The sequence below is a fragment of the Anabas testudineus genome, chromosome 16 (assembly GCF_900324465.2).
Source record: "Anabas testudineus chromosome 16, fAnaTes1.2, whole genome shotgun sequence".
NCBI classification, from domain to species: Eukaryota; Metazoa; Chordata; class Actinopteri; order Anabantiformes; family Anabantidae; genus Anabas; species Anabas testudineus.
Genome location: NC_046625.1, coordinates 8963115 through 8980759, shown reverse-complemented (window position 1 = coordinate 8980759; position 17645 = coordinate 8963115). Strand labels below are relative to the sequence as shown.

At 42.9% G+C, this 17645-nt stretch overlaps 1 protein-coding gene across 3 annotated transcripts in view; it reads left to right on the top strand.

The window, feature by feature from the left end:
• si:ch73-22o12.1 (nectin-2) overlaps positions 1-17645 on the top strand; it is a 70936-nt gene that overhangs the window by 12281 nt on the left and 41010 nt on the right. For all 3 annotated transcript variants that reach the window (XM_026370571.1, XM_026370570.1, XM_026370569.1), the window contains exons 2-3: positions 15836-15945; positions 16825-17074. In XM_026370571.1, the coding sequence (XP_026226356.1) occupies positions 15836-15945; positions 16825-17074 (360 nt within the window). The remainder of the gene's footprint in view (positions 1-15835; positions 15946-16824; positions 17075-17645) is intronic.

Below are 17645 nucleotides of genomic sequence, written 5' to 3'. Positions count from 1 at the left end.
AACTCAATGCAGCATTTCACTTTGATAGAACATTATTACTTATTAGCATGCACACCCCCACAGGAGTACATGAACAATCACCCGAAAACAGTGAGCACCCTGGGGATGCGTTGTTACCCCGGGTGCCCAGGCTTTTTCTAACTCTCCACTCATTTGCATCTATTTCAGTGCCTAATTTAAAAAGAAAATCAAGTGCAGCACATTTAAAAACAAGCATGACATGCAGCCAAAATTCAGGGTCTTTGTGTGTAGTTCATCATCTCTGATCATTTCATTTAGACTCTGGTTTTCAAGCATATGCAAATGAATGAGCCAGGAAAAGCCACAGCTTTGCAAAACTGCAGCTGATTTCAGCCCTTGATTGTTAATGAACTTATATTTGGATTTGCTTGCTAAAAACAGAAACTGTTGGATTAGTTAGAAAGCTGCTTCGAAAATTAGTTAGCAAAAAGGATGCAATGAGAAAAAGATTAAGGAGGACCGTGGGGAGAATGTAAGGTGACAAACAGAGATAGGAGGCAGAGAGAAGAAGGCAAAAGACGAAAGAAGGGTACAAGCTGCACAGGAAAATGTGTTAAGACAGTGTCAGGGGTATTGAATCAGAGGGGTGTGTGTGTGTGTGAGGATGTGAGCTGCACATACACACTCCGTGCCACAGGCAAGGTGGGGCGACTACTCTTGCTGCTGCTGCTGTACCAACTTTGAGATCAGTCAAAAGCATGAACCAGATGGTAGGGTTTCGAATGGAGGAATCCCCGCAGCACACAAGTGTGCACGGGGCCACGCATGATGTATGGAGGAAAGCGTGAGCACGTGAAGGTGCGGCGAGCAAGTGCATGTGGGAATGGTTTGTTTGAATTTTATCATCAGAGAGAGCAGGAGAATGGCCTTTGTGTTGTGCCAATAGTGAGCGAGTAAATATTTTTGTATTTCGTGCTGTGTTAGTAGATTGTTCTTTAACACTGTGGGGGTGACAAGAGGAAGGAGAGATAACAGGAAAGGAGACAGCAAGCTAAAGGAAACTGTGAAGCGGCAGCTATGTTTATTCCACCATGCAGAGAAGTGAACACAAACTGTGCTTTGTCCTGTGCCTAGGCTAACTTAATGTTAGAGCTAGCTGTGAGACCTCGAATAGACGCTGGCATAAACTGCTTTGCTCTTTCCCCTTCATTTGCTGCCAAATGACATCGCTTACTCTGGTACGAGGTTGCCCTCATTGCCAGTGGCTGCTATCATGAATGAACAATGTGTACTTCTCAGGGTCCCTACCTCTCCTCGGGGTGCTTCTCCACAGGCTGAAGGTGTACACTGCAGGACATGAAAGGAGGTATAGGATGATACTCGTGCTGAGGCAGCCGTGTTAGAACAATGTTTGATGTGTCTCGTTTTCTATGCTGGGGACATGCTGCGAGTTACAATAAACCCACGAACAATGCGTACAGGCATGTCACTGTACGACCTGTGGTGTTGAGTGCATGTTTTTTTACTATTTTAGTATAGCAGGATGGCTCCAGCGGGCGATCGGGAATAAGAGGGGTCATTCATTCATCTTACACACACACACACACACACACACGCGCCACACACACATGCACACCTCCCTCACAGGCCTTTCATCTTTACTCTCACAGTCTTCTCTTGTTCTGTCTGTCTCACTGCAAGAGAACGGAGAGATGGAGGGACGATGGGGGGGGGGGGGGGTGGGGACAACAAGTGATTTGAGCGCCCAGCTGCCTGCAAAACTATCTACCACCTGCCCCACCTTAGGCCCTCACCTCCGTTTGGGGAAACAACAGGTTGCAGGAGCTCGCTGCTTCTCCTGAGCTTCTATGCTGCACTGCCGTCTCCTTTTAATCTTTTTCCACCCTCCATTTCTTTAATTGTATCCTTCTCATCTCATCTATTCTTTGCCGTGCCTTTATCCCCCCCATCACTTCCACTCTTCCTCTGTCCATCCCTCAGTCCCCCTGGGGCTTGCCTCAGTGGGTCGGTTCCAGTCTGTCTGTTTGCTGATGACTCCACTTGGAGCAGATGTGATGCTCAGCAGCTGTTGCTCTGCTCTGCAGCACCCCCCACCCCCCATCCCATATCACTCTTCCTCTCCCTGCCTCTCCTCCAGTGTTCTTATTTATTTACATCTTTTTGTTCTGTGCTACATCATTGCTCAACTGTAAATTGTCATTTTATTCTCACTTCTCTTGTTTTCTCTGACCAGACTCATCAATTTGTTTCACTTTGCAGCCTCCTTGATGCAGCAGTTAATGTTCAAAGCATATTAGTTTTTTTTTTTTGTTTTTTGTTTTTTTTTTGTTATAACAATAAGTCTGGGAACCACATGAATACCAACTGTCACACTATAATCATGTGAAACCAATTCTGGCCATTGATGACAGTTTTGCAGGGGGAGGGAATTATTCAGCCACAAATGTGGCGAAATGAGGGAAATGTGAATGACTGACTGTGTGTTTGTCTGTGTGAGTGTGTGTTTGTGTTGTTGTTTGTCCTCCCAGTGTCACAGTGCTCTTCAAAGCCAGGCCCAGAGCTAGATTTAGAATAGCTATGTTTGGCTTGATGTTGAGGCATACAGTATGGAGACCCTTGAAGAATGATGAAGTGGGTTTTATTTAGGCTAGCTCCCATCAGTGGCCCGTGCTTGTTCAGATGGACTTATTAGAATCTTTATTGGCTCTCTCTGTGTTCATTTGTTCGCTCTCTGTCTCTCTGCTTCCATCTCTGCAAGAGTTGGCTGGTGAACTGAGCATCGTCTGACAGGTGCCCTCTCGTCTGAGATTAGAAGAGATGAGGGAGAGGAGTTGGGCTAAAAGGAGGGGGTTCACGTCACTTTGATGACTTCAACCTGGAGAAATCTGGACAGGCGTGTTGTTGTGTCTGTGTGGTAGGGTGCATACGCGTGTGTATGTGTGCGCATAAGCGTGCGTGCGTGTGTCACATCTGTAATTGGTTGGCACAGCCGCAATACTCACAGCGAGGCCTCTGATCTTGTGGAAATCTGGGATCAGCGTGGCAGATCCGCCTGCTAATAAGCACGTGTCTGTGCACAGGAACGTCAACCTGTGCTCTGCTCGAGAGACTGGAATATCATAGCTCCCAGGATTTAATCTCTTCAGAAATCCCTTAATGGGAAACGTTACATGCAGTCTAATTTGAGGTTGTTGAGTTAACTCAGTTGTTGAGATAACTAACATAACTTTGTGGTGAGTATATGTGTATGTTACTTTGTGACAGTGAGTGTTTGTGTGTGCTCTGTGCACATGACTGAAACGCAGATAAGAGATATTGAGCGCCACTTTGACCCTCAGATGATAAGATTACAACAAGGTTGGATCTCTGGTGGCGCTCTTTGCACTTTCTGTTCTCCCCTTTCTGTGACCGGTGAGCGTTCATGGTGGCATACGGCGAAGCATCATTGGGGAAATTCATAAGGGGGAATCATCACTCATTCCTGGTTCCTCTTTGAGGACTGCGCTAATTAGCCGGCGTCTGTGATTAGTTGGCTTGTGTTTGATCTGCATCACTCCTCTCCCTCTCTGTCGAAAAGGCTGCCTGCCTGTGCCGCAATTTGGCTGTGAGGTGCACCAAACACACAGACAGACACACAAAGGCTCAAAGCAGACACACAAAGATGTACTCAGCGGCAGATTTTTTCCTGCCTTTTGGAGACACTGCAGGTGGCCTCAGAGACACGGTATCATACACCAACATACAGCCACGCACACACATACACGCACGCACACACACACGTGAGCTGCACCGCTCCAAAGCATGAAGCACTTCAGTAGAAAGAGTACAGCTGTTAATATTTTACTACAAGAACTGTATACCAAGAACTATGTTTACTTTCACTTAGAGTTTCAGCCTGTCAATGAAATTCCCCTGGAAAACTCATCGTTACACGGCTTACAACACAGGGTGTGGGTGGCTAGCTGAGAAATGGATTTACTTAACTTAACCCCGAGTGATTACAGCAAAAGATGGGCGAATTATGAATGTAATTAAATTTGTACAAATCCCCCTTTGCTCCCCTTTTGCATTAGCTCTCAATGGCAAAGCACAGTAGGGGATATCCATGCTGCGTTTAATATGACACAAATACGCGCCATTCTCTGGAGCGTGGAAGAGCACTGTCTAATTACACAGAGGCTGTGATATTGAAGAGGCTGTCTGTCCTTGAAGCTGGGCAGTAGAGCATGGCAGGACCATAGCCCCATCTATCTATCCCTCACTTCCCAATCCTCTATCTGTCACTCTGGGGCAGATGGTAAAAAAGACGGCTCCAATATAATGCCGACCTGAACCGGGGACGACTCCAGCAGCTTGTGTGTTTGTTGTTGTGCTGCTCCTTGTGATTTCTGGGCTTCTGTGTTATGAGAGTTAGATCAATTGTACTATCATTGTGACTACTGAGCCATTACAAGCTAAAACTAGGATTCAGACTACACCACTGAAGGGAAGCTTAATCTACTGGCTTCCGTAGATAAAGGTGTTTATCCTCAGTACAAACATACAAACATACTCTTCTATACTTGGTTACTAATCCCAGATCGTTTCCTTTGCTCTTTATGTGTAAGTGTACCTTTAAATAGATAAATGGATCTGTTCTTTCATTAAAAAATTAAACTAATTTCCAAAATGTACTTATTTTGACTCACAGAATGGGTTAGGTTTCCTAATAGGTTTCCTTTGAATGACACTGGATTGGCTCACCTACTTTTCTTTTCAACATGTATACCGATAATAGAAACTGTGATGTTGTAATTTGTTTTTGGTCAACATTGCACTATCAGGGCACAGAGCAGGGCTGAGTTTTTTTTTTTTCTTTTTGATAGCTTCTTGCTATTATTTGTAGAGATACAAAAGTGACATTTTTCAAATTACATTTTCTAACAGCGAAACCATTCAAAGGACAGATTCAGTTTTTTAAGAATATTAAACAGAGATGCAGCAAATAACAAAAAAATCACATTTTAAAAGCTATAACCTGCAGATGTGGCACTTGTGCATGACAAATAAACAAAGAGTTACCTATAATACAAAAAAAGTAATTAATATATTTTGTCAATTTATTAATCGATAAATTGTTTCAGTCCTACTGTCCCCATTATACAGGTTAGAACATCAGCCCAGTGAAGTGCTTGACAATCAAGATGCAAACACAGCAGTGATTAAATGCTGCCAATAAAGAGTGTCTTCAAAGAAAATGAGTCGGCTTAGTTATTTTTAGTCACTTTTAGCAGCCCTTTATGGAGTCCTTTAACCTTCTCCTTGATCTGCTGGTTTCATCATTTATTGCTTTAGGACAGAAAAGGCCTGAGCAGAATGTTTCACACCTTTTTTTTTTTTTTTGTGGTTTCCTTTGGTAACTTCCCTCCCTTGCTCCCTTGCAAAAAGAAAGATAACCACACTTTGTCATTTTACTGCTCTCTGTTGTCTTTTCTAGATATTTAGTAGTATAGTATTTTTGCTTTACTTGCTGTATATATCGTATAGCTTCTTATGACTTGTTTGTTTTTACACATAGCTTTTCTGCACAGCTGCCTTTTCTTAAATAATTCCATATTCATTGTCATTGTCACATATTTTTAAAGTGTTTTGTTTTGACTTTGCTCAACTGATTGGCTTGAGAGGAAATATCAATTTATGTTCCCCTTCCTCTTTGTTTGTCTGTTTATTAGTCATCCATCCATCTGCCCGCCTCAGAACAATACACCATCTTCCCGTGGCAAGTTGTCATAGTGACTGTCCTTCAGAGAACAATCAACGTTGATCTTAACATTCAACACAAAGGGAAGAAATAAAGGGAGGGCCAGAGAACAACCCCGAGCATGATTTACTCATATGTCCCTTCGGTTTGTTACTCTTCTGCTCCATTGTGATAGAAACTACAGTCCACACCTCCCTCCTCAGTATCACCTTTCCGCTCCTCCTTTTAAGGAATAATTGATGGGTACTATGCATTGAAGTGAGCCGTTTCATCTTACCTGGCTCCTATTGAAGACAATGGGCCATTCACCTCCACCCTCACAGCTCACTGCCGACCTGCAGGAAGGGAACTCTGATCCATACAGTGCGGCTGTTCTAATACACCATGCATGGTTTCTTTCTGCCATTTTTAATTGCTTCAGTTCTCTGTTGTCCTTTTGTTACTTTTTGCCACATCCTACCTGCCTGATGTTTACTAATTACCTTCACATGTCACTGTGGCTCTCACTTGTCTTTATGTACAGAAAGATCTCATTTAAAAGCTGTTGTGCGTCTTCATTGTGATGTCAAAATGCAGGTGGTCTAACTAATCAGTGTTCTAGTAATGAGTCATAATCATAACTTCGACTCATGTTAGCAATACTTTTGCTACTTTTGCAAGAATAGACACGCTCAACTTTTTTTTTTTTTTTTTTTTTTTTAATGTGGGTGTTGTATTTTGGTACATAATTCGCCTGTCCTCTCAAATCATTCCCTGCAGACTTCTTTTCAGTGCTCCTACACAGGCTTGCCATCAGTAATTCAATCCAGCTGGTTGTTGCTGTGTGTTGTGATGGACACAGTCATCAGTTTATCATAATTTTCATACGCTCCTCCTTGTTTGTTTGCTTGTGGTGCCTGACCTTCTGTCTTCCATATGGCTGGCATTGATTTGGTAACATGTGTGATCCTCCTGACAGATTGACTGTGCTAATAGCCGCCTCTCTCATATCACAGTACTGCATTTTAATCCTTTAATATGTGGTATAAATTGGATTGGTCTCTCACCCCCTCAGCTATAAATGAGCTGTGTGTTGACAGAGTTGTTGACCAGTGGGCTCGTCAGTAGCTGAGCGACACTGTGGGAAGTGCAGCTGGGAAATAAAGCCTCTCCACGCCCAAGGTGAAGTAAAGGTGAGCGCCGGCGATGGAAAACCTGGAAACACAGCTGTGTTTGCGTCTGGAGGCGGGGTTGTCATGGAATTCCTCTCACTCCAGCAGGCGGCTCGGCTTTTAATTCAGGGAACGGATCACACCCAGCCCAAAATATCCTCTTTGACACCTTGGTAGACTCTCACCTCCAAGTGTTGTTAGAGAGGCAGAAATAGGACACATAATCACATTATGTTAACAACTGACACAGTGAGGGATGGACGTATACACACACACATACATAAATGTGAAATGATAGATGAGGAGAGAGACTTGCACGCATACAGGCTGCCTCGGCCATTTGTAGAAGTATCTGGCAGTTTTCTTCAGCTGTGCACTTCTGACTTTGCCTGATCCTTTAATTCATGGTTATTTCCAAAGTGAGATGCTGCCAGACTCTTTGTGTGTGTCTACATATGCACGCACGCACACACACAGTTCCAAAGTCATTCAGAGAGTGATGTCTGAAGGATTATTTGGCTCAGCTTTACTGCTACACCTGATAAAGAGATGCAAGGCCTCAGCATGTATAATAGGGAATAGATAAAGATATTTTCTAGACGCTGACCCTAGACCTGTCTGAAAATGTTTTCCTAAAGCCTCCAATTTGCATTTTATACTCTGATACTGACTGCAGAACTGTCACTATGGTCACTCAGCAGAGGAAACCCAAAAATACATGCAGAGCTAAAATAACATGCCTGGTACAATTACCATGAGGAGTGATGGCACACAGGGATAGAATGAAGAAGTCAGACAGAGAAAGAAGTAGCTGAGTAAAAAATAAAGTAGTCAAGGAAGAACAGAATGAGCCAGAGGGATGAAAAGGATTTATTCCAAAATGAAAAGACAGGACAAGGCTATGGCACAGAGGGGGAAAAAAAAGGAAAATGAGCGATGCAGAAAAAAGGCAAGAGCAGTGGAGGTAGAATGATGCGCAGGGCCTGAGAAGACAAAGCAGAGCCAGGAGCCGCAGGGGAGCTGGGTGTCTGTCAGCCATCCAGTCAGTAAGTTATTCAGTCACTTATTCAGTGGGTTGAAGCGATAGCGGTAGCAAGGCAGCATAGAAGCAGCAGTTATTTGTTTGGCTCAGGAGAACAGTGTCCTTTCTGTCCACAGTAAACTGCCTGTTACGAGCAAGACTTTACTGACCCTAAACGGGCCCAGTGGAAGAGAAAAACACGCAGTACCATAAAACTGTGCTCGTACCTTATGGCCTTGGTCATTTTCGTTTTTGTTTTATGCTTTATATAGAGCTACTTCACACAGCTGCTGGAGTTCTTCATGCCCTAGATTCTTTACTGCTGACTTTTTGTATCTACAGTGTTTGACCAGCTCTCTCCCCTTTGCTCAGTCCCCCCCTTTTTTTTATTTTTCCTTCCTTTCTCCTGGGTCAGGTACAGTGTAGATGTTGGTGGTTATCAATAATGAAGAGATGAGAAGAGGAGGAGGAGAAAGCACGCTGCTTTCGTTCCTACCCAGGGATGAATTATTCACCCAGCAGAGAGGAATGCCTCTCCACCCTGTATGTGTGTACGCTCTTGTGCGTTTCTGTGACCACCTGTCTAAATGCAGTTACGCTTTACCTAGCAGTTAGCGTTTTTATCTCTTACGCAGAGTTTTCCCTTAGCTTGGCAGATGCTAAATGATTAATCGTGTTGTGTATGGTGTTTGGTTGTAAGGTTTCTCCTGTTGCGAGGTGTGATACGCAGCAGTAAAACAAAAGAAACCACCATGAATGTTTCACGCATCGCGCTCATTCTTCCAATTCAATTCAGACAAACGCGATACTTATTTTAGACCTGTTTGACCAGCAGAGCTTGCTAAACCTGAAATATTCTTTTAGTAGTATGTACATAACAGAAAGCAAAACTGATCATGAGAGATTTTTCCACAGAGAGATGCACACATGAGCTATTGTGAGTGTAACTTTGTGTTGGGGCCCCTGTAGTTAAATGGCTTGGAGACCCTATTGTGAGTTTTTATACTTTGCTAGTGTCCTCTCACTGTCTAACTCATGCATAATGTAGAGGCCTGGTCTCACAGCAAGGCTAAGGTCATGGTCCACTTTTGGATGCAGGAGGTTTTGACATTTCAAGTGGACGTGTACGCAGTTTCGGGAAAATGAAGTGGTATTTTCTAGTTTTTAAACTTCCCTGTTGGGTTTTTTTTCATTAAGATGATACACTTTAATTGAATTGGCAAATGCTTATTTTTGCAAATGATATTCGCTGGAGTCCTAAGGCATATTTGTTATAAACAAGCAGCTAAATAGGAATATGCAGCAGTATACATTTGGATGTGTGTGTACACACACACTAAACACACACCCCTCCCTGTGCAGATTTCTCCTCCAGCTGTTCATTTCTCCTTGCCACTTTGAAGCCTGTTCATGTCTCCCTGTGTCCCACCCTCCAAACTCCTATTTCTCCTTCGCTCCCCTTCTGTTGCATTTCATGCGTTTGTGCCTTCCTTCCTCATTTCTGCCTGTGTCTGATTCCCGTCTCTTTCCACTCTCTGTGTTCGTGTGTTCTGAGTCGGTTATCAAATATTTCATCATGTCACTGTGAACAAAGTGAAATGTAGCACTCCCTTCTTCTTGCACTTTTTTTCCTCTGCTCCTGTTGCATCACAGTAGTTGGTTTCTACCTCCTGTCTCCTGCATGCAACCTCACTGTAACACCAAACTCTTTTTACAATTGTTTTTCTTTGTTACATTTCCAAGTCGATTGAACACCTGGGGTGATTTTTAAGTGTAGCTCTCATGCTTCTTTATCAAACCAAGAGCTTTTGGCTCTGTTGCTTCCACTCGTAAAATATACAGCATGAATGGATTCTAATAGAATGTCATCGGAGAAGTCCATAATGCAGATTGGCTATTTCTAAATGTAGCTTTCCCATGTCCTATCGATTGGCCCCTTATAGAGAGCCCAGTGGAAAGGTCAATAAGAAGATGAGACACATCTCAAGTCTTCATTTCCTAGTTTTATTCTTGGCTTGTCAAACCGCCTCGCCTGTCAAAGCTAAGCTGCATTCTCACTGCGCCTCCTGCATACCAAAGTAGCCACGTCCAAATGTGTATGTGCACGTTCATTGTAGGTTTGTGCGGCTGAATCATGCTCACATATGTGTGTGTATGTGAAGGTCAGTCAGAGTAGTGCAGCAACAGTGTCGGGTAGCAGCAGCAGACAACAGGTTCAGAATGGGGCTGGCTAGTAGTACAGACCAGCAGCGGTGCTGACACGACACGCTGCCACAGCAGTGTCACTGTTTTGTTTGGACACAACACTGGCAACATCACACCGATTTTAAAGGGCAGCTTTACAGATGGATCATTTTTTAGAAATTCAGAAAGCACAAGTCGGCTTTAATACACATCTAATCATCACGGCTTATGAGTTTTTAAACCTACTAATAGAATACCAAAGATGATAAACAGTCAGCAGCTAAATTACAGATGCATCAGTCAGAAAATCAGCAATATTACAGAAACTAAAATGATAAAGGGAAGAATATTAAATACTTAATGAGAAGAAACAAAGTGTTGCCTCCCAACAGGGATACAGAGGTTAGGTATGAAACATTTGGATGTTCAAATATGTTATGTTGGCTCTGTATACCAGCCCAATGGATTCTAAATGATTAAGTCCTGACTTTTAGCCTGTGTGGAATTGTTAATATCCATGTAAGCTGAGCAGCACAGGCTTTGCAACTTCTCAGGTATTGGCTGACTATGTATAAAAATATAGATTTGTGTGAAACTCTGAACAGCATGTGACCAAATGTCCTCAAACACCCTTATAACTCAAAGTCAGCACTTTAAACTCTGTTATTGTTTCATTTCAAGTCAATTTGCTGGAGTACGGAGCCACAACAACAGAAAATGTGTCACTGTTGCAATCCTTTCAAGCTGTACTACAGAAAAAACTACAGCTCCAGTAATAATTGTGGAATTGAATCTCCGACTCTGTGCCAGTGTCTTAAAAAAAAAAAAACCCAAAAAAAAACTAAATTGCACATCGGGAGTCTCACAAAGCCGGTATTTGGCAGAGATTTCCTTTAGAAACCACTTGTATCCAAGGCCAGTGCACAAGCACGCAGACATTGTTTTGCTGCAAATAAAACACAGACCTTTGAACAAGAAAAGGCAACATGCAATTGATCATCCTCTTTCCTTTAACACTCGCAGCCTGTTTAGAAGATGTTCAAGGATACCTTCAACCCACAGTATTTCTTGTTAGTGTTAAACGATGTGGTGAACATGATATAATATGGACACCCGTGACATCTTGCAATTCAAGGTGCTGGAACTGGTTTCAAGGAATTTCACACAAACATGATGAAGTAGCTTTTCAACTTTTAATGGACACCCCAACATCATTTTTGCTTGTGCGTCAACCTAAAGAGGATTTGAACCTGTTTGTAAATGCAGGTGGTGTAATGCTTGATGCTACAATACTGCAGTTGTGGTAATATATTTTACACTCACTGTGAAATCTGACCATATGGGCTTTGCAGTATCAGAAAAAGTCAGTTCTACTGTTGGGTCTACAACTCAGCATGTCAACAAGTGTGAAAGGTGGACTGGGAATGATTCTATTCCTCTGTAAGAAAAAGATTATGTTTGAAGACGAAAAGTCAAAGAAAGAGCAGTCAGAGACAGATTCCATCAAGGCAGAATAGTAATGCTCCACCCTGCACTCCATACTGCCTCTATCAAAGCTATTATTCTTCAAGAGTGGAGAGGGTGGGCACAACAATAACAACCAGAGGAGAATAATGGAAATGGAGAAATTCGCACAGACCTGAAAGAATAATGAAAGTGCAGAATGCTTACTGAGACAGCAGTGTGCTAGAAAGGCCAAAGGAAACGCACCCACATTCACTCACTCAGACACATGCGTACACACACGTGCACGTACACAATGGACTGTTAGGAAGCAATCTTCAAGAACATGGTGAATGGGGAAGCTTCATTCTTACCCACCTGACAGTGCATAGCCACTACCCTGATGAAATAGCAGAGTCAGTGAGCTCTGAAGGCCATTAGATATTTTAGGTGATGGCCTGCACTCCCTGTCCTCCTGACGTTGTGCTTTTCTCCAGTATAGTGAGGATCAGGCAGAGGACATGAATGCCATTAGGAGTCAGCCAGCCAGGCAACGAGGCAGGCAGACGCGGGCTGATAAGCGTATGTCTGTTTTATAAGCCACGGCTGCTGCAAATGGGCTGCAGAGAAAATTCAGATTTTTAGTTTTTTAATATTTTTATATTTTTGAACTCGCTCTATTGCTTCCTCTCACTCATTCATGCTGTTTCACTGTGTTTCTATTTGCTCTCACTCTCTATTCACAGCCACAGTGTTGCTCACAAGGTCAGGTGTGGAGTCTACCCTGCCTCTTGCTGCTGCACTCCTCCCGCACTTCTCCCCTCATGTGCTTCTTTTCGCTCTGTTTCTCTCTACCTGGACCACCCTCCTACCTCCATTTTTAGTTTTTCCCACTGCATCTCTCGTGGTCTCTTTTTCTTTTTCCCCACCTACTTCCTCTCTCACTCCTTATTTCCATCTTCCAAATCGCTGTCTTTTGTCTCTCAGCTGTCTCCTATTAACCTTGTTTATAGCTTACACGGTCTCCCCTTTGAGAGCCTCCTCCTCTCTTCTCTTCTCTCACCACTTTCTCTTTTCGCTCCCTCTTTCATTCTCTATTCCTGGCACAGCGTTCTTGTCACACCCTTTCATCCCCACTTTCTTTACACCCCCCCTCTCCTCGCATCCTCCATCGCTTTGACATTCCCAGCCTGTCTCTCATCTCCTCTTTTCATCCGTCCATCCTCCTAGGACACTTACTCTCCTTCTTCCTTCCTGATTCATTTTCCTCTTCACAGGCGAATGGTGGGAAATATGGAATAGGTCAGGATGACCAGGCAGGAGATCAGAGAGGACCGTGTTAATATGGCAGGGCTGTCGCAGCACATTATCAGCATAATGCGCGTGTGCATTCGCATCATGTGGATGTTAAAGATGTAATCATAGGCGACAGTACGGTGATGAGTTGATGAGGGCAGTTTGTATGTGCATGCATTTGTTTGTTCACGTGCTTTAAGTTTAGTGGCGTTTCTTGTACGTCACCTGCAGGCAGCAGAGCTACTGTAAAGTAGAGCAGCGGTGACACAAGGCTTCTGTTCTCACTCTCCTCCCCTCCAACTCTCTTTCTCTCCCTCTATGACGCTCCTCCTTTATTCTCACTCTTACCCTTGAACTGCCTTTTATTCTCTAATTCCCTTAGTTCCTGTCTCTCCCCACCTCGTGTGTCTCTCTCTCTCTCTCTCTCTCTCTCTCTCTCTCTCTCTCTCTCTCTCTCTACTGTTTCATATGACCAGTGCTCTCTAAATATTTATACTAACAATTCAAATGCTGCCTAACCTCAGCATGTCCAAAGGTCTAATGTGGCCATGTATGTGTATACATACACACATGCAGGCGCTGCCTTTCTAATGGCACACAGTCTCTGAGTTTTCAGGATTGGGGTTTGGGGACTAGCATGTAGGTGAGGCTGTGCAAGTCACTGGATGTCTTTTGTGTAATATTTATTTCCTCGGGGCTGTATAGAGCCTCATAAGGCCAGCCTGTCTCTCATCTGAGCTCTGGCAGGAGTTGACCTGTGTTGGCTCTCCTCTTATTGCATCCAAATGACAGAGCGCCTCGGCTCTGCCCCCACATTATGTGTGGACACAACAGCTGTGCATGTATTTATGTGTTTGTGTGTGAATTTGTGCGTGTGAATACACAAATGAAATCTGAAGCAGACTAACCTGTCTTTAGTGACACATTGTGTAATGATTTCTGTCAAGCCGTCTCTGTCCATATGCCCCGATTGAGACAAGTAATCAAGAGTTTCAATAACCCTCTATCCCTTTCTCTCTGCCTCTGCATCTTTTTATAACCGGAGTACGGGTCCCATTCCCAAAGCTAATTTGTAATTAGTCAAACTAGTTAGGCTAGATTGACAGAGGGTTGTAGCTTGATCTTTACTAAATGTTGCAGGCGTTTGAAAGCTTGCAGGCCAAAAGCACCACAATAAAGCTGTCATGAGATGTATATATGTGCACATACTTTTGTGTCTCTACTTGCACAGATGCACTTGTTTTTGTGTGTCCAAGAAGTTAAAAAAAGAGTGAGATGTTCCTCTTTGTAGCCCAATAAGGCTCCATGCAGCTCCCATGGGCTGCTTAGTGGTTGTCCAAAGGTTCCTCTGTGGCTACAAGGGGGTTGTTTTGTGGTTGTAAATTGGGCTGGCCCTGGGAGAGCTGGTGTTATTCTAGGAAAGGCTTGTTTTCCTCCACATTTCCACTCCGTCTTTTGCTCATTCCTCCCTCTGTATTGATATCTCAGATCTCCCTAGAGAAGAGAAGGTGTGGTGTTTATTGCTCGTCAAAAGAGAAAGACAGCACTGCCCTTTCCTCTCATCTCCAAGCCCTATGGGTTTTGTGTGTACGGGTGTGCGTCTGAATGTGTACAGTGGCAAGATGGTTGTCATGGTTTTCTGCATTAATTTGTCATAAAATGTGATCTGACCTTAATCTAAGTCAAGAAAATTAACAAATATAATGTGCCTAAAGTAACACAAAAGATTGTTGATTTACATACATCTGGAAAGGGTTACGAAGTGATGTCAAAGACTTTAGAAATTCACCAATCTACAGTTAGACAAACAATCTACAAATGGAGACACGTGGGGACCCCAAGAGCACAACAAACACTCATTAACGAGGTAAAGAAACAACCCTGAGTGACAGCCAAAGATTTGAAGGCATCACTGGAACGGACTAACACCTGTGTTCATGAGTCTACAGTAGGTAAAACATTGAACAAGCACCACGAAGGCCGGCATGTCTGAAGTTTGCCAAAGAGCACATTGACCCTCAACAGCCGTATTGGCAAAACGTTTTGTAGATTGATAAAACCATATTGAACTATTTTGAAAGAACACACAGCACTACATTTGACGTATAAATACTCTTGACTTAGATGAAGATCAGATCACATTTGATGACATATTAATGCAGAAAACCATGAAACTCCAAAAGGTTCACATACTTTTTCTTGCCACTGTATGTGTTCCACTGGCCCTCCAGATCATATTAGTTTCAGCACAACGGCTTTGACTCAGCACAAACTGGTGGAACTAGTTCTGCAAGTAATTGTTAGTCTTTAGGGGAAATTGTGTTTCATTTGTGCTGTTGCACGAGTGTAGCTTGCCGGTAAACACTGCGCACACGCACATCCTCACATGTAGCTCTGGCTGCAGACATTTGAAGTTGTGTATCTTCAGGTAATCCACTCTTACTTAAAACAGGTGCCATCTTGCTGACATACACTAATGCGCGCTTACTCATACAAGTAATTACATTTTCACTGAGACCTGGATTACACATACACACACACACACACAAACACAGAGAGATTGTCTTTCTAAAGCTCCCTTGCTCTTTCTGTTGCTCACACACCCACTGACACAACACACCAAAAAAGCATATTTATTTTGACTCTTTGCTGTTACACAGGAATGTGTCAGTACAGAAAATGGCAGGCTATAGAAAAGCGTAACCCATACAGATGATTTACGACCTATGTGGAAGAGAGAACTGGTTTTCGTCTTTTTTTTTTTTTCCCAGCAATATCCCGTTTTTTCTGGCCTCTCCATCTACACATGCACAGTCATGGAGCGACACCAGACTCTTGGCCTACTTGCCCGGGTTCACTAATGCTGTCCTCTGTTTTACCAGCCACTTGTATGCTGTCCTCATTTATCATCAGGAAGCTTTGTACAGATCATATCTGTTCCCTTTTTCTCCTGTGCTAGTTTGAGAATGAAGGAAACAAATATTGATGTTTCTCTTTCTCTTTCTCTGTTTATTCTAGGTGTGTCAGGCCAGCGAGTGAAGGTGGAGCCAGAGGTGTCGTCATATCCTGGCCAGACAGTAAACCTGCGCTGTGCCTTCACTGATGCCACTGGGATTCAGCTCACAATGGTCAGATACACACAGCCATAATGCAGTTGTTCGTTCTTTTTTCACTTAAGATTTGATTATGTCTCTATACCACCACACTGATATCAACTTTAAACTGATTTTGTGGTATGAAATTCTAATAAAAATGTCTGTTTGATCATAAAATTGCAGTCATCTTGCTTTAACACAATATAATTTGTTCAAATTACTCAGGGCTATAGTTTGATTTTAGGTTTGAAATAAGCTGACATTGGCCATTAAGTAAATACACTATTTAGTATTTGACTAAACGTGGCGATATACATCTAAATTAAAGCATTTGTGTTTATGCATTGAGCTGGTTCTGCTGTTGTGGGAAACCTGTGAAATGGGTAAATAAGAGCAATTCATTGCAGTCAAAATAAATATAAAATGATAATACAGGTCCATGTGCTTTGTTTATTTGGCACATTAAACCTTAATCTAACCAATTGTAGCCCAAAGAAATGATCCTGAGGCTGGTAATAAGTTTTTATCACATTTAGGCTTAATGTTTTATTACTCCAAACAAACAATACTAAGCTTCATTTTTCTTCAGGGGATTGAATATAGTAATGGCCACAGTTCTTAGTCGCATCTCAATGAACTCGGCTGGTTCCGCTAACAGCAGCTCGGAGAGAGAGAGAGAGGGTGTACTGCCTCATGGAAAAACTCACATCCATATTCATACATGCTCCGCTTATTTGATTGTGATGCTGGCTGTGCTCCCCTGTGGAGTTTACAGCAAAATGCAGATGTCCTAAAATGCTCTCCAGCGTTCCTTATCAGTGCCATGATAGATGAGGCCAGTTGCTTTTTTTTTTTTCCCCCCCAGTCACTGTATGAATCCTAACCACTGACCCTGCACCTGCTTCACCACAGGTCACATGGATCTATGAGCCAAAGGACGGAGACAGGATCAACATTGCTGTGTTTCATCCCAACTATGATCCCAACTACCCCGACTCGCCTGTGAAGGGCAGGGTCAGCTTTACTCCCAGTCCCCCTAATCTGGACAGCCCCTCCATCCAGATAAGCGACGTTAAAATGACAGATGAGGGGAAGTACATCTGCGAATATGCTACCTACCCGCGTGGCAACGAACAAGGCATCACCTACTTGGTCATGTTGGGTACGTTACTAAGTTAATCTAAATATGGTGTAGATGGGTTACAAATTAAAGGCAAAACCTGAATATCTCTAATAATATGGTTTCAAAGTAATTCAAATTTCTTTTTAGCCACAGTTCCTTCTGGCACCACAGTACTTACCTATGTATGTATTAAATATCTGCAACACCAGCTCTACTCTGGATGGCCGTGACTTCACCCTCACATCCTACAAATATCAGATACTCAGGAGCTTGTTTTGAAAATTGTGCACGGACACTAAGTTGTGGTTTTATGACTCTATAATTCAAGGCTAACTATTCTGTTGAAGTTGTCTCTTAGGTTCAAATCCTTCCTAGCTTCTTGCCTCCCAAGGACTTAAAAACATTGTTAAAGTAACATTTCTATTTTATTACAAGCTAAGAAATCTACCATGTTTCACTCTGAATCTCTATCTTCACTGGGAGCAAATCCTGGCTAACCTGAAGTATGTGTAGTTTGTTTTTTATTTCAAACACTGAATGGAGTGAGTAGTTATGAATTAAATGAGCTTTTCTAGCCAAAAGCCCTCTCTGGAGTCTCTAGCCATGTAGA